Here is a 24,304-nt window from a genome sequence, read left to right on the forward strand (position 1 = left end):
GACGAAGGACTTGACCTGAGTCCCATTAAGGCTGAGACTCTGTGGTGGGAAGGTGTTTCTCTGACTGGAGGACCCTTATTCGGAGCACTCACCACAATCATGGAGGCTTGTTAGCAGTTTCTGCTCGGATGTCTGAGCTGGCCCAAGAACTTCGGTTCTAACAAGTTCCCGGGTGCATCTGGGGCTGCTGATTGAGGACCACAGTGAAATCAGGGGAGGCAGAAAGGGGTTTCCAGCTGCCTCTGTCCCTTTGGAGGCTGGTTTGGGTGGGATGAGGGCTGTGGCTACACATCTATAAGGTGGGTATCCTTCCTCCACCAAGGCCTCCTCTCTAAGCCCAGGATTCCCCAGGGAGCAGACAGAATTCAGGGTATAAAAGGCAAAGATCTCATTTCAGGGAACCCCCAGCACAGCCCGGCTGACCAGCTCTGTCCCTGCAGGTCCTGGCCTGGTTTGAGGAGGGTGAAGAGACCACAACCGCCTTTGTGGAGCCCCTCGTCATCATGCTGATCCTGGTGGCCAATGCCATCGTGGGAGTGTGGCAGGTGGGCGGTGCTGGGGGTGGGCCAGTCCCTGGGGGCTCTCATCTGTTAGGTGTGCTTCCTGCTTTCAGGCCCCTCCTAGTCCCAAAGGCTTTTTTTTGTCAATGAGGAGGCCTCCTGGGGCAGCAAAGGGAGACCACCTGCCCACTTACATTCTGCAGGAACGCAATGCCGAGAGTGCCATTGAGGCCTTGAAGGAGTATGAGCCTGAGATGGGTAAGGTGTTCCGTGCTGACCGAAGAGGTGTACAGAGGATCCGAGCCCGGGACATCGTCCCTGGGGACATTGTGGAGGTGGCAGGTATGTCCAGGCCCTTCTCCTCTCACTATGTGACAGCGGGGAGCCTTGTTTCTCTCTTTGCTTCTATCTTGCACTATGGAGGAGTAACTGTTAGAACCTTCCAAAACCCTGTTGGACAGATCCAGAGACTGGCCAGAGTGGCTGGGATCTGCCTGAAGGACCGCAGCTCAGGGCCCTGCCTCTAGTCTTAGCCTTGCCTCTGGGAGCCTTTCTGGCTTTGCTGGGCTTAGGGCCCCAAACCACTCTCAGCCATGCCTTTCTCCCTGTGCAGTGGGAGACAAGGTGCCTGCTGACCTCCGCCTCATTGAGATCAAGTCCACCACACTTCGAGTAGACCAGTCCATCCTGACAGGTGAGACCCAAGGGCTCGTGGAGAGTGGGGTGGGTCTAGGTGATGGGCTTGTCTCCAGGTTTCTCATATCTCATCCTGTCACCAGGGGAATCCGTGTCTGTGACCAAGCACACAGATGCCATCCCCGACCCCAGAGCCGTGAACCAGGACAAGAAGAACATGCTGTTTTCTGTAAGTTCGTGGGATGTTCGGGACATCCCACCTGGACAGTTACAATAGTCCCATAGGAGCGCTGGTGGGATGGCTCAGCTGATAAAGGCACTCACCACCAAGCCCGAAGATCTGAGTTTGATCCCCAGGGCTCACAGGCTGAAAGGAGAGAACTGATTCCCATAGGTTGTCCTCCAACCTCCACACTCACGTGGTGGTGTATGCATTCTCACCGTCACTACCACCTCCACCACCACCACCACCATCACCACCACCACCATCACCACCACCATCACCACCATCACCACCACCACCATCACCACCATCACCACCATCACCATCACCACCACCACCATCACACCATCACCACCACCACCATCACCACCATCACCACCATCACCACCATCACCATCACCACCTCACCATCCACCATCACCACCATCACCATCACATCACCACCATCACCATCACACCACCATCACCACCATCACCACCATCACCACCATCACCATCACCACCATCACCACCATCACCATCACCATCACCATCACCACCATCCACCATCACCATCACCATCACCATCACCACCATCACCATCACACCACCACCATCACCACCATCACCATCACATCACATCACCACCATCACCATCACATCACCACCATCACCACCACACCACATCACCACCACCACCATCACCATCACCACCATCACCACCATCACCATCACCACCATCACCACCACCACCACCATCACCACCACCACCACCATCATCACCATCACCATCACCACCACCACTACCATCACTGTTGTAATTTAAGACAGGGTTCAAGCAGAGGGTTTTTTTTTTTTTTAATATGGGAAAGGGATCATAAAAGGGGGGAAGGGAAGGGGAGAGACTGGCCTGTGGAGACAGGAGCAATATGAGAGAGGAGAGAGGAAAGAGGGGGAGAGAGGGGGGGGAGAGAAGAGAGAGAGAGAGGGATGGGGTAGACTGGGCACTTTTGAAAGGGAACATAGTGAATATGCACAGGTGGTGCTCTTAGTGGCTGCAGCTGAGGGTGTATCCTGTCAGAACCCCAAGGTTAGGCCAGTACAGATGCCTGGATACTAGCAATCATCACCACCATCACCATCACCAACACCAACACCAACACCAACACAAAAATGTAATAAGAATATTTTTTTGTCTGTCATTTTTAAAATTTATTTTTAATTTAGTTTTTTTGAGGCAGGCTCTTGCTGGGTAGCTCTGACTAGCCTGGAACTCCCTATGTAGACCAGTCTAGCCTCTAACTCAGCCACCTGCCTCTACCTCCTGAGTGCCGAGATTAAAGGTGTGCACCACAACTCCTGGCACATAATTTTTTTTTAACATTTTCAGAGTCCTATAGGAATGGATCTCTTGGTTACCAATAATAAGTGCAAACTTTTAGTAATCGTAATAGCTTGTGTTTACTGAGGCCTGCTTGCTTGGCATTGGTCTAAGTCCTTTAAACTTGATAGTTTGTTTAATCCACACAGCAAACCATTGAAATGAGATTATTTGTATCTTGTTATCTGTGTTAGGAAACAGGCTAGGAGAGGGTAAGTCAATTGCCCAAGGTCACAGTGAATAAGCAGCAAAGTTGAGATGTGAGTTCAGACATCCAGGTCTTAAGGATTTTTCTTTCCTGCTAGGACACTGTGCTTCCAACTAGAGAGGGACAGGGCTTGCCTTAAGTCACTCAATGGAAGATACTCGGGGCAGGAGAGGGTAGCAGAAGTGATGGGGCGAGCTTCGATTCAGCTAGACCACGCCCCAGTGCACCCAAGCATAGGTGGCTGAAGAGCCTCCTTGGAAGTGATGGGGAATGGAGAACAGTATGGGTCCTCAGCTCCTGCAGAGAGCCCTGACTGAGTGCATGGGCAGATAAGCTGCTTTGGATGAGGAGGGAGGCATAACACACATGGAGGGTGTGTGGCTTGCTGTAGGTCTTTGTCTTAGTTTTGGGGGGGCAGTTAGCAGGGCAAAGCTGCATTGCCCTGGATGAAGGAGAGGCAGGGTTGTCACTAGCACCTGTGTTCTTATCACCTGCCCTCCACATCCATCTGAAGGGGCACCAGGCAGTTAGCCTCTGGGAGACTGCATCTTGGGCCTCTGTGGGGGCATGTGGCGGGACAGGACACTAGGGTACAAGGCCACCTGCCCTCTATACTAGGAGTGGGGTCTTTGGCCCAGGACCTAGGGAATGGGAGCACCAAGTCTCAGGTTTTGTGGATTCTTCAGTAAATATTTATAAACTACTTGCCTGGGATTATTGTCAGCCACTCTCCTTTCTGTGTGGCCATAGCAGCTGTTTATGAGTCCTATTTGATGGGTTGTACATGAGACATGTGGCTGATATCAGTCCTGAAGTCTCCTCTGTGCCAGGCACTATGCTAGGCACAGGACATGTGGTGACCCTCCAAACCCGTGCCTTCATAGAACAACAATCCAATGAATACCAAACTATGTAAGTCTGGAAACCCTGCCCACAGAGAAGAGCCTATTCTAGCTTAGAGTCAGGGATTCCCGGCCCTGGCCAGAGGCTAAGCAACACTTCCTTGTCCTTCTCTGGCCAGGGCACCAATATTGCATCAGGCAAAGCCCTGGGTGTGGCTGTAGCCATAGGCCTGCACACAGAGCTAGGCAAGATTCGGAGCCAGATGGCAGCTGTGGAGCCTGAGAGGACACCACTGCAACGCAAGCTGGATGAGTTTGGGAGGCAGCTGTCCCATGCCATCTCAGTGATCTGTGTGGCTGTATGGGTCATCAACATCGGCCACTTTGCTGACCCAGCCCACGGTGGATCATGGCTCCGGGGTGCAGTCTATTACTTCAAGATTGCCGTGGCCCTGGCTGTGGCTGCTATCCCCGAGGGCCTCCCAGCAGTCATCACTACATGCCTGGCACTGGGCACAAGGCGTATGGCACGTAAGAATGCCATTGTGCGGAGCCTGCCCTCTGTGGAGACCCTGGGCTGCACTTCAGTCATCTGCTCTGACAAGACAGGAACACTCACCACCAATCAGATGTCTGTCTGCAGGGTGAGTGACAGCTGGGTTGGGACCACTGGGGTTAGGTGATGCCGGGCAGCTGGGTTGGTAAGGGATGGAGAACCTGTGGTGTCTGTCCATTGGCAGTGGGGAGCATCAGACTGGGGTCTTGCATGTATAAAACAGACTGTTATCAGTCCCTGTCTAGATACATCACTGGGGACCAGTGTCACTGCAGTGTCCTGGGCAGGTCGTTTCCAGTCTATGGACTTTAGTCTCCTCATCTAAAACCTAGGGATCCAAAAGAGGGTCAAGTACAGTCCCCATGTCATTGGACCCAGGTTCTATCCTTCTCTGTCTTGACTGTTTACCTGATGCCTGTCACCAGATATGCTGGCTCCAGTTGTCTGGGAAGGACTAGGGCAGCAATTATTCATTCCAGGGCACTTGATCCTACATCCTGGGTCCACTATGTACATGTTCCAGGGATTCTGACTGGAATTCCAAGGGACAAAGGCCCATTCTGGCTCAGCAGAGAGATAGCTGGGGGGATGGTGACACCATCCTGTAGGTTTCACACCTTCTCAGCCACCTGTCATGCCCTTCTGCCTCTGCTTCCACAGTCTTCCCAGTAGGCCCTAGGGACTAGCTTAGGACTCTTGAGACCTTACAGTCCCATGGAAGTACATCAGAGCCTGATGTAGGGGAGAGGTGTGGGCAAGCTCTGCTGTCCAGAATCCTCTCTGTCTTGTTGAAATCCCTTGTTGAAATTTTACTTGTTCAGTATTCCTTGACTAAAATAAAAAATGCAAGGAGCATGGTATGGGGAAGTGGCAGTAGCTGAGCATGCTGGGTAATGGACTGTGCTTGTTGGAAGACCACCCCAGAACAGAGAGGACAAGAAGGAAGGGATAGTTTGGAATGCTAGGCTTCAAGATGCTAGGGTGTCCATTGGCTTGAGAATGAGCTGTAGGAACTTGTTGCAGCTGACTGATGGACTAGGAAATGGGCTGCCCTGGTAGGAAAAGTGCAGGTAGGGGCTGGATGACCCATGTTACTGGTAGAGAAACTGAAGCTTAGATGCTGAAAAGGGGGTCACACAGAGATGGACAAGGGTCCAGGTATCCTGCTCAACTCAGGGCCCTGTCATGTTGTCAGCCATCTCGTGCATTGAGGAATGGGCCACAGAACCCTCAGGAGTCCTGAGCAAATGGCCAGTGAGAGCTAGATGCCACTGGGCACAGCAAAGTCTCAGGGTGCCTAGCCTGGGCCTGGCCTGGGCTCACTTCTTCACTCTAGTGGGGAAGGAAGGCCCTTCAATGACTCTGTGGAGGGTGCCACAAACATCCTCCTGGGTCAGACTTTTTTTAAGCTGATGGCAGAGAGAGAGGAAGCCACAGCAGCCTGAGCCCGCCCTTGTGTTCACAGATGTTTGTGGTAGCTGAAGCAGAGGCAGGCTCCTGTCGTTTGCATGAATTCACCATCTCGGGTACCACGTATACCCCTGAGGGCGAAGTGTGAGTGTGGGAGCGAGGGTATGGTGAGGTCAAGTGGGTGGAGCTCCGTGGGACACCAGGGGGGTCCGTGGGAGTGGTTTCCTGGGGGAGAGGGGTCAACGAAGGACACCTTTCAGGGCGGGGCCAGGCCCTGTGCTGACCGCTTTCTCTCTGCAGGCGACAAGGGGAGCAGCCCGTGCACTGTGGGCAGTTTGATGGACTTGTGGAGCTAGCGACCATCTGTGCCCTTTGCAATGATTCAGCACTGGACTACAATGAGGTGGGCCCCCACTCCTTTTCACGGCCCCCCTAGGTTCCATTTCCCAGGACAGACCCTTCTCCTTTGCCCAGTCTCACTGTTTCAGGTTGGTGTTCCTTGCTGCTTCAGAGGGCCACACTCCAGGAGCATGGTCACCCCTGCACACCCTCCTAACCTCCTCCTCATTCTGCACAGATTGCTTGCTAACCTTGCCCCCTGAGAGGCTGCCATGTGAGAGGCTGGAAGGCCGGGGTGCTTTGGGAAGACATTGGGTGGGGGACAGGACAAGAGTGGACATTTAAAGCAGAAGGCATGACATGAGAAAGGCTCATTCTGCAAAAGCTAGAGGTGACACACATTGAATGCCATTTGTGTGGCTGGAGCAGAGGAATGGAACATACAGGAGGAGACTCCAGCCTTCCAGGAACCCTTAGCCAGACCAAGTCAGCTCCCATGCCAAGCCAAGGGCAAGCAGGGAGCCACCAAAGGGTTTTGAGCGGGGGACTGGTGTGACCACATTGCCTCTCCAAAAGATGTGTGTGTGCAATAGCACAGACTGATAATAATACACGGGCCTGGGAGCCCTATGCGGTGAAGGAGCAGGGTTGAGGTTCAGCAAGAAAGACCTGGAAGCCCTGTGGGCTGAAGTACTCATAGAATCCCAGCACTTGGGAGGCTGAGGCAGTTGTGAATTTGAGGCCATCCTGAGCTCATAGCCAGACCCTATCTCAAAATTAGTTAAGTAAAGATGGCAGGAGGCCCTCACCCCCTATGCACTGTGACCCTCCAGGCCAAGGGCGTGTATGAGAAGGTAGGTGAGGCCACAGAGACAGCCCTGACTTGCCTAGTGGAGAAGATGAACGTCTTTGACACGGACCTGAAAACACTGTCCCGGGTGGAGCGCGCGGGCGCCTGCAACTCGGTGAGTAGAATGTGGCTTAGCCTTGGCTGTATAGCCAGGAGTTCTGGAGTGTCTGTGGATTCGAAAGACAAAAGCATAGGCTTGGGGGACTTCAAGGAAGAATGGGGACTTCAAGCACCTTGAAAGTAGAATCTGTGGAGCAGAGGGAGATAAAGGTTGGGTGTAGGCACAGGCTTCCACTTGTGAAGTGAACACGTTCTGGGAGAAGGTAGGAACCTTGAATGTTAGAGTCAGAGGAGTACAGATAGTAGGCCACAAGAAATAAGAAGTCAATTTTCTCCTGAGTGGCTAGTGAGAAGCAGGCAAGAGTTGCCAACTTTGTCCTTCATGCCCTTACCTGCTCGCCTGGACCCTGCAGGTCATCAAGCAACTCATGCGGAAGGAGTTCACCCTCGAGTTCTCCCGGGACCGCAAGTCCATGTCTGTGTACTGCACACCTACCCGTCCTGACCCCAAGACCCAGGGCAGCAAGATGTTTGTGAAGGTGGGGGTCTGCCTGTGTGGCCTGGGTTACTTCTGGGATCTGAGGGGGAGCAGGGGGCAGGGGGCAGGGGGCAAGGAATCTGGTTTCCATGCTCTAAAATACCAGAGAGAATATATAGCTCAGTTGGTAGAGTGTTTGCCTAGAGTGCAAGAGGCCATAAGTTTGTTCCCCAGAATGACATAAACCAGGTATAGAGGCATATGTTTAGAATCTCAGCACCTGAGGAAGTAGAGATAGGAGGGTCTGCTACAAAAGTGAGTTTGAGTTCATGATTCTGGGCTACATGAGACCCTATCTCAAAAAAAGACAGGGGAGGAGGGAGGGAGGAAGGGGGGAGAGAAAGAAAGAAAGAAAGAAAGAAAGAAAGAAAGAAAGAGGAAGAGGAAGGAAGGGAAATGAAGGGAAGGGAAGGGGGAAGGGAAGGGAAGGGAAGGGAAGGGAAGGGAAGGGAAAGAGATGAACAAAAACCCAAACAAATAAAAGCCCCACACACTGCAGCTATGGGGAGGCCCAGGGAGCCGTGAGGCCCATTGTCAAAGTGATGGCTCTGGAGTGAGGTTGACAACATGCATTAGGGAACTCAGATCAGCATCCAGTGACTAAGGGACCATGGTCTCTAGTTCTTGCCTGAGGGTTACTGTCTTGACACGGGACTTGGGGGTCATCGGTGCTCCTCTCTGGTCTCTAAGCTCTCAGAAGCCCTTTTGCCTCTGATTTCTGGTGGTGATGTGGATGGTGCTCCTCGTTTTTGGAAGCCGAAACCTGGGAAGGGAAAGCAGAGCTCCCATCTCAGCTCTCCAGGGTTGCTTTCAAACCCAACAGAAGGATCCCATCTCTAACTTCATCCTACAGTGGAGGTCTTAGTGCCCGTGAAATGACAGGGCTTCCATCCTGGGAACCCTGGCTACTTAGAGAAGGTAGTCCCTGGGTTTTTAGGCTAAGTGAGAGAGGAAGAGGCCACTGATGGGCTAGCCAGAAACCAATCTTAGGCCCCCAGTGAGACCCTGATGAAACTGAGGAGTTAATCACCCCTCCACCAAAAGCCACCTTGCCAGGGTCACACGTGCCAAACTGCATGCCTGTCTTTCTAGTGCCCTGGTGGGCCTCAGTATGCCTATCTGCTGTGGCGCCCTTATGAAGTGGGGATTCCAGTGGCACCAGGCAAGCAGGGAGGGGCACAGATTCCCATGGGAGATGCAGATCCCAAACAGACCTCCAAATGTTGCAGCAAGCCATCTCAGTTGTGGGCTGGTAGAGGCGGGTCCACCCAGTGGGTGCCAGTGACCTCACCTGCCTTCAGGTTTTCTCACAGTGAGGTCCACCAGGTTCTCCCTCTGAGCTTACAGAGAATGGTCCTTGTCTCCTGTATGAGCTCTTAGTTGGCCTTTCTCCATAGTGGCTTGCAGTTTCCTCTGCTGAGCCGCAAGGACGGCCAGGGTCCTGGCTGGTAGAGTTGACTCTTTTCCCCTGCCTTCTTGCAGGGAGCTCCTGAGAGTGTAATCGAGCGCTGTAGCTCAGTCCGAGTGGGTAGCCGAACAGCACCCCTGAACACCACCTCCAGAGAACATATTCTGGCCAAGATCCGTGACTGGGGCTCGGGCTCTGACACATTGCGATGCTTGGCATTGGCCACCAGGGACACACCCCCAAGGAAAGAGGACATGCGATTGGATGACTGCAGCCAGTTTGTACAGTACGAGGTGGGTGCTGAGAGCGGGGTTCTTCTTGTAGTGGCTAGGCATCCACCAGGTCAAGGATAGACTCAGGCTGTGCTTGTCTCTGCCTCCCTCCCCACAGTCAGACCTGACCTTCGTGGGCTGTGTGGGCATGTTAGACCCACCGAGACCAGAGGTGGCTGCATGTATCACACGCTGCTCCCGGGCGGGCATTCGAGTCGTCATGATCACAGGAGACAACAAAGGCACAGCTGTAGCCATCTGCCGTCGACTTGGCATCTTTGGGGACACAGAAGATGTGGTGGGCAAGGCCTACACGGGCCGTGAATTTGATGACCTCAGCCCAGAGCAGCAGCGCCACGCTTGCCGCACCGCCCGCTGCTTTGCCCGTGTGGAACCGGCACATAAGTCTCGCATCGTGGAGAACCTGCAGTCCTTTAATGAGATCACTGCCATGGTGAGGCTACGGGGTGGAGGGCAGCGGGTAGAGCCTAGGAGCTGTTTTAAATGATTACAGCTGTAACCTAGTTCTTGCCCTCACCTTTGACTTTTGCACTGACCTTGATCTCCAACTTGTTTTGTTAATCACATGCTTTACCAGTGAGGTTAACCCCAGCCCCTTGACCATCTTATTAATTACATCAAGCTTAATCCTGATATGCATTTAAGTCTTGACCTGGTCCAGAACTGATCATCGTAGACATAGACTGTGATTCTCTGACACGGTTCAGTGTTCAACTTTATGCTGATTTCAATTTTAACCTGGTCTCCAATCCTTACCTTGCAACTCCAAACTTGACTATGTCACTGGTCATGAGGACAGTAACCTTGACTCTGACCTCTATTTTGCATTGTTTGCCTTCAGCCTGCATCCTGCCTAGATTCTGTCCTTTACTTTGTGATTCTAGTATGTACCTGGCCCTTGACTTAGGCTACAACCGTGACTGTATCTGAATTGACTTCAGTTTTTCCCCTAATCTTAGTTTGATGGTCTACTCCACACCCAACCTGAATTTCACACCAATCCTCAGTGTTGGTCCACCTCATCTTACCCCTGCCTCATCATCTTCTCTGGACTTAGACTTGGTCTTGTCCAATTTCATCCAAGCTCATATCCCTTGTCTTCTCTAATCCCATCTTCAAGCCAATTTATAAGATCATGCTTATTTTTCCTTCCTTCATTCCTCCCTCCCTCCCTCCCTCCCTCTCTCCCTCCCTCCTCCCTCCCTCCCACCTCCCTCCCTCCTTTCATGTTGTGTGGGTCTGGAGGGGCGGGGGTGCTGTTACAGGGGATAGAACTCAGGGCCCTCACTCTATCACTGAGCCACATCCCCTGATCCTTTTCACTTTCATTTTGAGACAGGTTTCAATAAGTTACCAAGGCTGGTCTTGAACTTGTGATCTTACTGCTTCTGTTTTATGAGTGGCTGGGTCTACAGGCTGGCTCTCTAAGCTCATTCTTAACTCCACCATTTCTTCTGAGTCCTTGGGGCTAACGGTAGGATTGCTTGGGATAAGAGGAAATAGACGAGTTTCTCAGGTGTGTCCTACCTGCCCGGCCTACAGACTGGTGATGGAGTGAATGATGCACCAGCCCTGAAGAAGGCAGAGATTGGCATCGCCATGGGCTCAGGCACCGCTGTGGCCAAGTCAGCAGCAGAGATGGTACTGTCCGATGACAACTTTGCCTCCATTGTGGCTGCAGTGGAGGAGGGCAGGGCCATCTACAGCAACATGAAGCAATTCATCCGCTACCTCATCTCCTCCAATGTTGGCGAGGTTGTCTGGTGAGGCTCCATGCTCTCCTCTCCCAAGCCCCTGTACCAAACAACTCTATGTTCCTGAGAAGGCTACCCCCGGATTGTGGTGCACTCCAGCATCTCTGCCATCCTCCAGCCATGATCTTTTCTCTTCATCCCTTCACAGTCTTGAGACCCATAAGACTGGAGAAGCAGCTTCGACACAGGGCAACAGGGTGTCTTCATGTATGCATGCATTAATCTGTGTGTGTGTGTGTGTGTGTGTGTGTGTGTGTGTGTGTGTGTGTGTTCAGGTGAGAGGTCTATGCTTAGGAATGCATGTGTGCTCTTACGTGTCACTGGGTATAAACTCAGACAGAATGTAGACCAGAGTGTGCTTATGTTCGCATTTCTGTTTGCATGGGAGAGATGCTGTTGGTCGATGTGAGGTCGTGTGTACTCAATGCATGTGAATTCCGCACATTTTTTAAAAAGATTATTTATTTATTATGCATACAACATTCTGCTTCCATGTATATCTGCACACCAGAAGAGGGCACCAGATCTCATAAGGGATAGTTGTGAGCCACCATGTGGGTGCTGGGAATTGAACTCAGGACCTCTGGAAGAGCAGTCGGTGCTCTTAACCTCTGAGCCATCTCTCCAGCCCTGAATTCTGCACATTTGTAATTTGGGGCCAGCGCATGGGTGATTGCCTGTGTTTACGTGTTTCTGTGATTATGTGACAGGTCTTACGTGTCTGATGCTTGGGCATGTGGTATGTGTGCATGCACCCAACTGTCTTTTGTTAGACAGAAAGGGCAAACATAGCCAGTATACTCACACCCTTCCCTCTTGGGCTGCAGCCTGGGGTGAGAGGTATAGCTGGACCCTCTGGTGGTAGTTGGCCTGCTTGGGCTAGAGCCCATGACTCTGGTTTTAGCATCTTCCTCACAGCAATTCTGGGTCTGCCTGAAGCCCTGATCCCTGTGCAACTGCTGTGGGTCAACCTGGTGACAGATGGCCTCCCTGCCACAGCACTTGGCTTCAACCCACCAGATCTGGACATCATGGAGAAGCTGCCTCGGAACCCCCATGAGGCTCTCATCAGTGGCTGGCTTTTTTTCCGGTATTTGGCTATTGGAGGTGAGCAGGGAATTATCCCTCAGGAGCATCCTAGTTTGCAGACAACAAATAGTGCAACCCAACCAGCTTCTGATAACAGATGCTCTGGGCTTGTGTGACTAAAAAGACTAGGCACAGGGTATGGTTGGTCTATCAGTCTGCCTTATTCCCTTCAGGTAGGGCCTCTCCCTAGCCTGGAGCTTGTCCTTTTTTGGGGGGAGGCTGGGTAGGCTTGCTGGCCACAGCAAGCTCCAGTGATCCTCCCATCTGTTTCCTACAAACCCATAGCGCTGGGTTTACAGGCATACATGGCCACATCCAGCCTTTACATGGGTGATGGGGATCCAAACTCAGATCTTCATGCTTATGTCCACTGAGTCATCTCCCCAGCCCAGGAAGATTTGGGGTTTATTTTTATAAAAGCCTCAGGCCTGTTTTTATTAGTGCAAATTAGACCAGTTACTATACCCAAGAGTGTGGCAGATGAGACTGCCATTCAGGGCCCACGATTGGCACAGGATAGATGTTAGTAGGCCAAGGCTTATGGAGGGGGAGGAAAATTCAAGGGATGGTTGGGTAGCGGACATGGATGGCAAGAAAAACCTCAACTGCTTACTGTGCTGTGTCTCTTCCTCTGCCCACAGTGTATGTAGGCCTGGCTACGGTGGCTGCCGCCACCTGGTGGTTCCTATATGATGCCGAGGGACCGCAAGTCACCTTCTATCAGCTGGTGAGCAAGAAGAGGCCAGGCAGGGGTTTACAGATTATATAGTTGAGGGAGTCCCAGAGGGAGACACAGCCTCCATGGCTGGCCTGCAGCTGGCATGAATACCGTTCTCCAGGGAGGTAGCTTGGTTGGCCCTGGAAGCCCACAGTTCCCAGCTCAAGGAAACACTACACAGCACAGTGCGGAACAGTCTTAGCTTAGTTCAGCTCAGGAAACGAACCAGACCCCCTCTCAGCTGCTGTCTTTCCTGGCCCTTTGCCTGAAACACACATCACAGAACAGTGGACATGGATAGCTGAGGGAGGTAGGACCCCTCCTCGATGGATGCCACCTGCATTATTGGAGAGGAGGTAGCCCCAGGGCCATGTTCTGGCACCCAGCAGCGCTCAAGACCAGAGAGCATCTCTTCCAGTTCACCACAATACAGAGGATAGCCCCGCCTCCTTGAAAGGCTAATCTCTCTCCCCTCCTGTCCTCAGCCAGGGATCAGGTCATCCTTGCTCACCTCAGCACCTCTGGCTCCTGTGATAGCTTTGGACTAGAGTGTACGTCTGTGCCTCCATCCATCACTGTGTCTGTACTCACCCTTCAGACCAGTGGTTCTCAACCTTCCCAACGCTACAACCCCTTAATACCATTCCTCAAGTTGTGGTGACCCCAACTGTAAAATTATTTTTTGTTGCTCCTTCATAACTATAATTTTACTACCGTTATGAGTCAAAATACAAATTTCTGATATGCAGATGGTCTTAGGTGGCCCCTTGGAAAGAGTTGTTTGACCCAGGGGTCTTGACCCACAGATTGAGAACCACTGCTTTAGACCAAGGATCCCCAGATCTCTAGGGATTTCCTTCCTCTCTCCTAAGATCCCACCCCATAAATGCTGTTTACCTCCTCTGCAGTTTTCATAGGCCCTGTGCAAGCCATAAGGCCCGCACCAAGGCTGACTCCTTCCACAATGATCTCTCTCCTCTATCTCATCTCAGATCCACTGTCTGCCAGGTCACTAAAGCTGACAACCCAGGAGTCACATTAGACATCTCCTTAAGCCCCAGTCAGCCTGATGTGATGTTTTCTTCTCAACTGTCCTCAGCTCGTTCCTTTTCTCATTCAGCCACTTGGTCAGGAATTATCTATCAAATTCTCACTGTGGCCTGGGTACAAATTACTGAAGCCATGGGAGTGTTAATCAGGGGATCTCTACAAAGAGCTGACAGTCTGGGGGAAGAGGCCGTGGGAATGGGGAACCCTATTCAGGGTGGGAAGTGCTTCAGTGAAGGTTTAGGCAGAACTTTAGGCTAGAGTCACTGGTGTCTCTCTCCCTCTCTGTTTCTGTTTCTGTCTCTGTCTCTCTGTCTCTTTCTCTCTCTCTCTGGTATTCATGTGTTTGTGTGTGTACATGTGCACATGTGTGCAGAGGCCAGAGGTTGAAACTGGGTATCTTTTTTGATTACTTTCAACCTTATTTTTTTTTTTTTGAGATAAGGTCTCTCATTGAATCTGGAGCTGGCAGATTCATAGACTCAGCTGGCCACTAAACTCTGGGGATCTGCCTGCCTCTGCCACCTTTCCAGCCTCAAGTTGTCAGATTTCAACAGAGGGACCCTTGAGGAAGCTCCCAAAAGAGAACACTCTGATTCATGACTTTTTAAAAAGTGTCTGCTTGTTTTCAATTTTTTTTTTAGATGAGGGAGGGTTGGGTTTTCAAAACAGCATTTCTTTATGTAGCCCTGACTGTCCTGGAACTCCCTCTGTAGTCCAGGCTGGCCTCGAACTCACAAAGATCTGCCTGTCTCTTTCTCCCAAATGCCGGGGTTAAAGGTGTGTGCCGCCACCACCTGACATTGTTTGTTTTTAATTTTATGTGTAGGAGTGTTTTGCTTGCTTGTATGTCTGTATACCACATGTGTCCCTGGTGCCTACATAGGCTAGAAGAGGTAGTCAGATTCCTGGAATTGTAGTTACAGTTGTAAACTACCATGTGGATGCTAGGAATCGAACTTAGGGTCTCTGAAGATCAGCAAGTGCTCTTAACCACCAAGGTATCCCTCCAGCCCCCTATTTCATAAACTTTTTTATTTGAAACCCCTTCTCACTCAAGGAATTTTTATATGACTCCAAGTGTACAAATACATACGCACATCAATTACTTACTATTAGTAAACTGTAAGGAAATATATTTTAAAACAATGCTGCCAGCTGGGACCTTAATCCCAGTACCCAGGAGGAAGAGGCAGGTAGATTCCTGTGAGTTCAAGGTTAGTCTGGTTTACATAGCAAGCTGCAGGCCAGCCAGAGATACATAGTGACACCCCATGTCAAACAAAACAGGAATGGGCTGGAAAGGTGGCTCAGCGGTTAAGAACAATGGCTGCTTTGGCAGAGGCCAGGGTCAGAGTCCCAGCAAACAACTGTGTAACAGATCACAACTGTTTGTAACTCCAGTTCCAAGGGATCTGATAGCCTCTCATGGATCAGGCACTCATGGTGCACAGATATGCATGCAGGCAAAACACCCATACACATAAAATTATATATGAATACATACACATATATATTTATTTAAAAATCAGAACCAACAACAAAACCCATTCCTTTGGTATACATATCATTTCACCATTAAAGAGGAATGTGAAGTCCACGCTAATGAGGGGAGGTGCTCACTTTTTCTGCTTTTATACGGTCTAGGACCCAGACCAGAGAATGTCGTTGCCTGGTTTCAGGCTGGGGCTCCCACATTGGTTACCATAATCAAGACAGTGCCCCACAGACATATCCACAGGCCAACCTGGTCTGCAAACTTCCTCAGGTGATTCTAAGTTTTGTCCAGTTGACAGTTAAATAAACCACCACACCCACACTCTGTCATGTGACTGAATAAATGGTCCGACTCAATTTCTGAAGCTGGGCTTGGGCTAAGGATGTAGCTCAGCTGGAAGAGTGTTTGCCTAACATGCATGACACTCTGGGTTTGGTTCACAGCACTCTGTAAACTGGGTGTGGGGGCACATTAATGTAATCAGCTTTTAGGAAGGCTCTAGCCAAGCCTTAGTGGTCAATAGCTTTCCTCCTGTGTGACAGCAGAGGCTCATGCACAGACCCCACCGTGCTGTATTGACTGCTAGGTCAGACCATCTATCCCTGGACGGACCTCTCTTGGAGCGTTTATCTCTACAGCACAATGCCTATTACTAAGCCCTGTCCTCAAAGATCTTCAGGTTCAGAAGAGACTTGTAAGAAATGGAATTATGAGCCTGGCAGTGGTGGCGGCACATGCCTTTGATCCTAGCAGAGGCAGGCAGATCTCTATGAGTTCAAGGCCAGCCTAGTCTACAGAGTGAATTCCAGCATAGCCTCCAATGCTACAGAGAAACCCTGTCTTGAAAAAAAAGAAAAAAAGGAAGGAAGAAAAGGGAGGGAAGGAAGGAAGGAAGAAAAGAAAGGAAGGAAGGAAGGAAGGAAGGAAGGAAGGAAGGAAGGAAGGAAGGAATTATGCTTGGGAGACGCAGGCAGACTCAGTTGTGTTCACCCCCATGGTGTCAGAGAGAACAAGTCGGTTCTCCCAGACATCCTCAGTTTGGCATCTTTTTCAGGAGATTCTGAACAAAGCCAGTGAGCAGAAAGAAAGCTCCTGGGGTGGGAGGGGGGACAGGCAGCTTCCTTATAGTGCTAATAGCTCACTAATTACAGAGGAGGTGTGTGTTAAGGCTGAGCCTGGCCATTCATTCTCTGTCATAATCAGAGAGCAGGGGGTGAGGCAGGAATGGAACCTGTGCAATGACATTGAAGAGGGCACATGTGTGTTTTGTCTACTTCCGAGGTCAGTTCTATTTAAGTGTAATTGTGTTGGTTGATCTTGGCGAGCATTCGTGTATTTATGAGGTCTTTTGATCACCGCCCCAACCCCGTGGCCTCCCAGTGCCCTCCCCAGCCTAATGCCAGCTACTCCCATGATCCAGGAACAACCACTGCAGGATAGTCACTCTTTGACTCATCCCCTGCAGTGCTGTGCTCAGTTGTATCGAAAGTTGGGAAAGGCTTCCCTCTCCTCTGTCCAGAACCTCAGTAACAGCTGTTCTTCTGGGCCCTTCACCTTGTTCTCAGAGGAACTTCCTGAAGTGCTCTGAAGACAACCCACTCTTTGATGGCATCGACTGTGAGGTCTTTGAGTCCCGCTTCCCTACAACCATGGCCTTATCTGTGCTTGTGACCATTGAAATGTGTAACGCCCTCAACAGGTGAGCTGGGCAGAGGGATTCTGGGCTGGGGTTAAGAGTCAGAGGAGTCCAAGACAGACTGGGGTCTAAGGTCAAAAGAGACAGGAATTAGGATCCAAGTAGATTGAAGATTGAGGTCTGTGGGTCATAGAGGACCATTCTGAGAGTCAGTGGGGCCAGAATTGGGATTCAGGAGAGAAAGGCCTGGGTGTGATGAAATGGAGGTCCAGGACTGAATCTGAGGGACAGAGAACCTGGGCCCAAGCCCTGAGATGGGCCTCTAGGGTGAATGGGGTATGCACAAGAAATATCCACGCTGACTCTACAACCTAGGTAGAGAGGTGGTTGCTGAGGTGGGTGGGCCTGCCGTGGCCTGACATCCTGTCCTGAGTGAGTCCCTGTGCCTTTGGTAGCGTCTCAGAGAACCAGTCACTGCTGCGCATGCCACCCTGGCTGAACCCTTGGCTGCTGGGGGCTGTGGTCATGTCCATGGCTCTGCACTTCCTCATCCTTCTGGTGCCTCCCCTGCCTGTGAGTTGCCTCCATGTCTCCTCCTTCCTTAGTTTCTTGGGTTACAGGCACCACATAGTCCTTGGACACTAGGGGGTCCCAACTAGTGCTGGGCCTTCCTAGGCCTCTCTAGTGGAAGTCACCTGAAGGACAGGAAGGACAGCAGGGAGAGATGTGGCTAGCCATCACCCCCCAGATAGGTCCCCACCTTCAGCGGACAGAAAAGGTAGAACCCTCTTTTTGAGGGGACTGTCTGAGCCTGAGTGGAAGGCAGGGCCAGGGAAGGATTGGGTGAACCAGGGATAGCGTGTCCTTGGGGAAACTTAGTAGGTGAAGGTGTGACGGAAGGGCTTCCAAGGACATGCCCACAAAGAGCCCATTGGAGTTCAGGTGGGTGACATAGACACACGGCTGGCAGCCTGTAACTGGGTCTCCCTGCCCCCCCAGCTCATTTTCCAGGTGACCCCACTGAGTGGTCGGCAGTGGGGAGTGGTGCTCCAGATGTCTCTGCCCGTCATCCTGCTCGATGAGGCCCTCAAGTATCTGTCCAGGAACCACATGGATGGTAAGTGGGAGGCCCAGCCCCTTCCACGTCCTCACCAGCTGCCCCAGCCTGCCTCTGCTTCCTTCCCTCCCCTTGCTGCGGTGGATGCGAGATGCTTGGTAGGAGAGCTATTTTTTTGGTGTCATGAAGTGGAGGATATAAGGGCCCTGGTGGCTGTGACCCAAGGTGTTGCTGGGAGGTGACTTGTACTGTAGGAGCCTTGACTGGGCCTTTTGAGAACACTGCTCAGGGCCATGCTGCCTCACTCTTCTCACCTACCACAAATCCCCCTCCACCCCACCCCTGCCGCCTTACGAACACATATGTGGATAAGATGCTGTGGTAGTCCTGGCCTTGACCTCTGACCTCCCTGTACTGGCCTGTCTTTATCCAGGTATTCTCAGGACAGTTGTGCAGGCCTGGAATAGGCAACCGCCGACCACTTCCAGGACCCCATACCACACCGGGTTGGCTTCTTGGTGTCACCTTATGGGTGGGAACAAGGGGAGGGTCTGTCTTCATCCAGGAGGAATGGACAGTAGCAGGGTTGGGTGCAGATAAGAAAGACTGCTGTGGAGAGGTTGGGCCCAGCAACCAGCTAAGACTTGCTTTGGGCATCAGGGACTTTGGGGGCCACTTCTAGCTGGAATGTGACCCCTGATCCAGGAAATGGTGAAGGCTATAAATAAATCCCATGCCTGTCATTCCATAAAGGCCCCCACACCCCGAGCTAACCAAACCTACTGGGTACTGAAAACAATTGTATTTTCAAAAGAGCCTCAGCGAGCCTTTCCCTCTTCTCTGGAGGTCTGTACAGGGAACGACTAGACTTAAAGAGCCCATGAGTGGGGCTGAGGGCAGCTGGACTAAGCCATTCTGTCCCCTCCATATATGGCTCTTTCAGGCTCACCCTGGGTGGACTTGGGAGAGGCCTCAAAGAAATGGTTCTGACACTAGAGCATCAGAATTCCAGCTCTGGCTGGGCAATGGTGGCACACTCCTTTAATCCCAGCATCCCCCAAACCACTTGTACCAGCCAGACCACATCAGTTGGACATGGTGGCCGCTGTCTGTGTTCATGTGTAACCAGACTGAACTGGAGCTTCACCTTGAACATCAACTCATTTGGTGGATGTAATGAAAGCTTGTCTGTTCCCTAAAATATTTACATAATGTTTTATCTTGGTTTTCTCTGAAAGATTCTAAAGGGAGGCAGAGACAGTCGATCTCTGAGTTCAAGGCCAACCACATTTACAGAGTGAGTTCTAGCACATCCAGGATTACACAGAGAAACCTGTCTCAAAAAATCAAAAAGAAAGAAAAAAATTCCAGCTCTGGCCAGACAGCACAGGAAAGCCCCTAGGAAACCCCTCCCTCCACACTCAGCCCCAACCATACAAACTCACTTGTGAAGACTGCCCCCAGAAACAGGAGCATCTGGAAGCTGTTTTGTCTTCCTTGAGAGACATCTCCTCCCTGGTGACCACAGCAGCCAAGGAGTTCAGCATGTTTTCTTGAGGAAATTTAAAAACGAAAAATGTCTCCCCATGGCTAAAATTTCTCATTCCCTTGGGGGAACCCTGTGTCTGGGATACAATTCCACACTGGATTCCTGGGCCCAATGGGAGGGCGGGGGCTAGATGGTGGAGATTAAAGGGCTGCCCAGTTGGAGCTAAGGGTAATTGCTAGGAGATTCTAGATCAGAGTAGATTACAAAGTAGAATCTGGCAGGTTAGAGGCTAAGGCATCCATAACGGAGCACTAGCCCAGAGGACGTGGAAAACCCAGATGCCAAGATAAGGTCCTGGTTAGTCTCAGGGAGTGGGGACCACAAAAGGTGTGTAAGCGTGGGAGAGGGGCTGTGACAACTAGAAATATACTGAAGTGATACTAGAATAGAATATGAGTGAAGGAGATGCTAAACTGGCCTTGAGGAAGAAACCAAATCTTGGTCCAGGGTGAGCTGTCCCCAAGCCACACCTTTACCAACCTTCTTGACACGAAATGGTGACCACTATGGTCTTGCAGAAGTTTGATTGGAAAGAGAGTGACCACAAGTCTTCAGGAGGGACCTAGGATGGGCACCTGTGGCTTCCCCTAGGGAGTGATGTGCTTGCTGAAGTCCAGACGGCTCTGCCTTGAGCCGGCAGGCGGCCGAAATCCCTTGGGCCTCCTAAAGCTGGACAGGGCGGGGGTGAGAGAGGGGACCCTTTACGTTCCCAAGCCAGCTGAGTGGCCTTTTAGGGAAGTTTTACTGAGGCCTGACGCTTGTTGTTTCTCTGTGATTTATGAGGATGTGTCCTGGGGAGACTTATGGATGTAGGGTCAGCCTTGGGACTGGGGGGTCCTCTCTGCACCCTTGGCGCTATTCAGGTGTGACTGAGTGGCTGTCAGGAGGCCTGTAGGCTGGGATGGAGAAGCTGAAAGAGAATGGATCTGGGAGAGTCCAAGGTACAAGGCGGACCCAGAATTCATCTAAAGACAGTGGAGCCACGAAGGGCGATGGGGCCAGGTTGGGGTTTTGTGTGACGCCAGCAGCAGAAGGGAGGTGGTTAGGCAAGACAGACAGAGTGGGGCCTTAGTCCTTGTATGGGCCGCAAAGGTAAAGGTCAGCTTGAACGTGTTCAGTTGAAATCAGACCCTGTGGAAGGGGAAGGAGGCAAGGAAGATGCCCTGCTTGTGGAACTAACAGTGATGGGGGTATTTTCCAAACAAAGGGATATGAGCGTTTTCTCTGGGAGTATTGTGGGGCACTTAAAGAGCAGCTGGATTCCTGAGGCTGGGGCTCAGGCTCAGTGAGACTAGGGATTGATCAGGTATGGAAGGTTCCAGGCCATGGGAAGTGGGGGCTGGCCCTGGAGAAGTGGAGGGTAAGAGGCTGAAAGGGGAGTTGAAAGGGGCAGCCTGCATAGCTCATGCTTGGTCATAATATGATATCTCTCTCTCTCTCTCTCTCTCTCTCTCTCTCTCTCTCTCTCTCTCTCTCTCTCTCTCTCCTCCAGAAAAAAAGGACCCGAAGTAAGTTCTGGGATCAGAGAGGAGTCTCCCGTATGGCCGTCTGACTGAGAGTGTCCAAGCATTCACCCCCGCCCCCATCCCTGCCACCACACTCAGCCACCTGTCTACTTGACCCTGCTGGACATAACAGGCCTGAAACAACATTGGCCACCTCTAGGCCCAACCCCAGGTCCCTGTCTCCATTTCCATCCCTCCCTACAGCTCTGGCCCAGAAGTTGAGCCAAGGAGGGGCGGCTAAGAAGCCAGAGCTGGCCACAGAACCACCACACACTCCCTCACAGCTCTACAACCTTTCCCCTGCTTGGAGGCTGGGCGTTTGCTCACTGGGTTTGCTTGGTAACTAGTGCCTCTGCCCTGATGGAGGACTCACGGGAGCCTTCTTACGGACTCTGACCTCTTGCTTAATTTGGGTCTGGAGCCTGATCAGCTGTGGGAGGAGGAGTCAGAGGGGACCATCTGGACCCAGCTGTGATCACAAGGAGGGGCGGCTTCCACTTGGCTCTGCCTCCAAATCTGAGAGCGGGAGCCTATGTCTGTTTATATATGTGTTTATATATGTGTTGGACCCAGGGTTGAGGGATCACAGACAGATAGGAACACCCGAATGGGGTGGGGGGGGGGAGATTAAGAAGTAGGTGTGGGACGATACAGGGGACGAAACACAGGACTCCCTTTCCCAGGAGCCAGCCTGGGCTGGCTGACTGGGCTCCGCCCCATTCCCACATCTCGGCTCACTGCCTCAGCTCATGGTGATTCAGGGTGACCTTCTCTCTAAAGCAGAGGCCGGTTTTCCTGTTCATGTCCCTGGTGCCTGAGACTCTAGACATCCCTGGGTCGATGCCAGTCTGTCGTGCCACCCAGCAAGTGAGGCCATGTCACTTGCTGCAGGGCTAGGTGATTCTGAATCTCCTGGACCACTGGCATTACTCTTTGCCCCTCTCCTCCCACCGTACATCTTTGAGTCGAAGAGATGTCACTAGGATGGATGCTCCATGAGGGACTGCCTACCCCTACCTCCCCACTGAAAGAAAGCATCTCATGGGGCTCTATCAGATGAACTGGTTTTGGTATCAGTTGGGATTTTTTTTCCCCTGTTGTTATTCCTCTTAACTCTGCTGTTGCTCCTTTGACAACAAACTAGCCAGGTGTCACAGAAAACAGAGTGCGTTTCCTGTTTGTGTGACTTAGCTCTTCCTCGAGTGTGTACAATGTGATTGTTTTATATGTAAGTCAAGATTCATATCACTATCCTGAACCCCAGTAACAAAAGCCTCATCCCCTCAGCCTGCCTTGCAGACAGGTGAACTCCATCCATGTCTGGCAGCTTATTTCTGCGCATCCTCCCTCCCCTCTGGCGGGTTCTGGAGGGGCCTTTGAGAGAAACAGGTTACAGGGATAGCTTGGCTAGAACAGTACCCTGTGCCCACCTGCTGACGTGCTTTCCGGTAGAGAAATAAAGGTGTGTGTCTGGGGGATTGGAGCTGTCAGCGTCTTGTGTGAACTGTTGGCTCCTATCTCTGTGGATACCAGGGGCCCACCCACCTAGGACCAGCTAAGTCAAGGTCTGGGATCCCCACATTGCCAGAGTCCATCTCTTACTCAACGATGGGGCTTTGAGAAACACTTAAGTTGGAATCACAAGACCACACCCTAATAGTAGAAGTGGGGTAAACCTGAGTCTTATTGGGCAGCCTGCTTACCGCTCTACTGCTTGGTAGTTTAAGAACAGCACTCAACAGTTTAATCACATATTTTATGATTAACATGTCACCTCAACAGAAAAGGAGCTGGGGGTTGGATGAGACAGAGCTGGGCCTGGAGCCTGCGTTTCAGGAGCCCTTGTACCTCAGTATCCTTGGCAAATGCCTGCCCTGGAAGTGTTGTAGTTCCTGTTACTCTCCCTGGGCTTTCTTGCTTGCTATGTCTTTATCCCCCAGGACCCCAGCAATCTATCCCATCTCAAAGTTTTCTCCCCCTTCCCCACAGCTTCCCTCAGCTCCCACCACCTAGGGGCATCTATATAATGGTACCTAATATGAACCAGCCTCTGCAGGCAGTCCTGGGAGGCAGCTGTAGAGAGGGACTAGCCATGTCTCTAAAGAGAAGGCTCACCATGAAGGTTTAGCATCCATCCTCTAGCTGTTCTGGGATGGAAACCTGGATACCCCAGCCCTGTTGCACAGGGAAGGAGGCAGGACCGACTATATCATTTGCAGAGCCCATTGCAAAGTGATAACCTGAGGCCTCCAAATTACTCACTAGGCTCCAGCCAGCAAGAACAAAACAAATAAAAAAGACCAAGGTACTACTGGGAGGGGAATAGAAACCAGTGGTAGAGCAGTTTGTGGTCCTGGGATTGGGGGAAGGAAGAAACCCAGAATTCCACTGCCAAGTGCAGGGATTTTCTACATGTGGTTCCAGTGCCATTATCTAAGTCACACATCTGTGAAGCAACAGAGGAGATAGCTCATACCCTGAGGAACTCTCAAGGATTTATTTTTCCAGCAGAATGGTTAGACGTATTCTTGGCCACACAGATCTCTGTAAGGCTCTCAAATATATAACCCTGCACTCCTCTTTTAGAATCTCAGATGAGCCCCACGACTTGGGCAGGCCAAGGGCTGTGGTTCCAGCTAACAAATGAGGAACCCGTGGGAGGGCCTATCTTCTGGCTTTCATCATGGTGACAGGGTGTGGAAATGAGATAGTGTGTGTGTGTGTGTGTGTGTGTGTGTGTGTGTGTGTGTGTGTGTGTGTGTCTCCAGTGTCCCCCGCACCTTCTGGGCCATGGCGGCCTGGTCCATTTTGCCTCCACCCCCACCAGGGCCTGCCCAAATCCATCTCTGTCCAGCACACAGCATGGAGTCTACAACCCAAGGGTGGGCAGCCAAGGCAAACAGAGAGGTTTCCTCACCTCACCCAGGAGGGAATTCCCAGGCAATCCTGCCATACTCCTCTCTGGTTCCAAGGTGGCAGCTGCCAAGATGCCTCTGGGTCCCCTTGCTTCTCTGGAAACCAGGACTTTGTGCTCTCCAGGCCCCCTCTGTGAGGGGAGGGAGCAGGTTGGAGCTGTGTTATGAGACACAGAAGAGCAAAATAAAGACAGAGCAGAGAAGGGAAAACGGACATCCAGAGATCTGAGCCCAAAAGTCTGGGGACACCTGTGATGTGTCTGTACAACAGAAAATCTTTAGCAGCAAAGGCACACATGACCGTGTATATATA

At 51.5% G+C, this 24,304-nt stretch overlaps 1 protein-coding gene across 2 annotated transcripts in view; it reads left to right on the forward strand.

The window, feature by feature from the left end:
* Atp2a3 (ATPase sarcoplasmic/endoplasmic reticulum Ca2+ transporting 3) overlaps nt 1-21,160 on the forward strand; it is a 30,689-nt gene extending 9,529 nt beyond the window's left edge. The window contains exons 4-22 of one of the 2 annotated variants that reach the window (XM_027426813.2): nt 441-545; nt 704-842; nt 1,114-1,194; nt 1,280-1,365; nt 3,949-4,413; nt 5,791-5,879; nt 6,036-6,138; nt 6,908-7,039; nt 7,398-7,523; nt 9,005-9,223; nt 9,321-9,656; nt 10,766-10,986; nt 11,882-12,084; nt 12,708-12,793; nt 16,895-17,028; nt 17,421-17,538; nt 17,965-18,082; nt 18,456-18,528; nt 21,064-21,160. In XM_027426813.2, coding sequence (XP_027282614.1) covers nt 441-545; nt 704-842; nt 1,114-1,194; nt 1,280-1,365; nt 3,949-4,413; nt 5,791-5,879; nt 6,036-6,138; nt 6,908-7,039; nt 7,398-7,523; nt 9,005-9,223; nt 9,321-9,656; nt 10,766-10,986; nt 11,882-12,084; nt 12,708-12,793; nt 16,895-17,028; nt 17,421-17,538; nt 17,965-18,082; nt 18,456-18,528; nt 21,064-21,127 — 2,898 coding nt within the window. In that variant the 3' untranslated portion in view covers nt 21,128-21,160. Of the gene's footprint in view, nt 1-440; nt 546-703; nt 843-1,113; nt 1,195-1,279; nt 1,366-3,948; nt 4,414-5,790; nt 5,880-6,035; nt 6,139-6,907; nt 7,040-7,397; nt 7,524-9,004; nt 9,224-9,320; nt 9,657-10,765; nt 10,987-11,881; nt 12,085-12,707; nt 12,794-16,894; nt 17,029-17,420; nt 17,539-17,964; nt 18,083-18,437; nt 18,529-21,063 lie in introns of both variants that reach the window. The other variant, XM_035447864.1, reaches the window with a different exon arrangement.
* Nucleotides 21,161-24,304: the final 3,144 nt, after the last annotated feature.

The sequence above is a fragment of the Cricetulus griseus genome, chromosome 7 (assembly GCF_003668045.3).
Source record: "Cricetulus griseus strain 17A/GY chromosome 7, alternate assembly CriGri-PICRH-1.0, whole genome shotgun sequence".
Classification (NCBI taxonomy): Eukaryota; Metazoa; Chordata; class Mammalia; order Rodentia; family Cricetidae; genus Cricetulus; species Cricetulus griseus.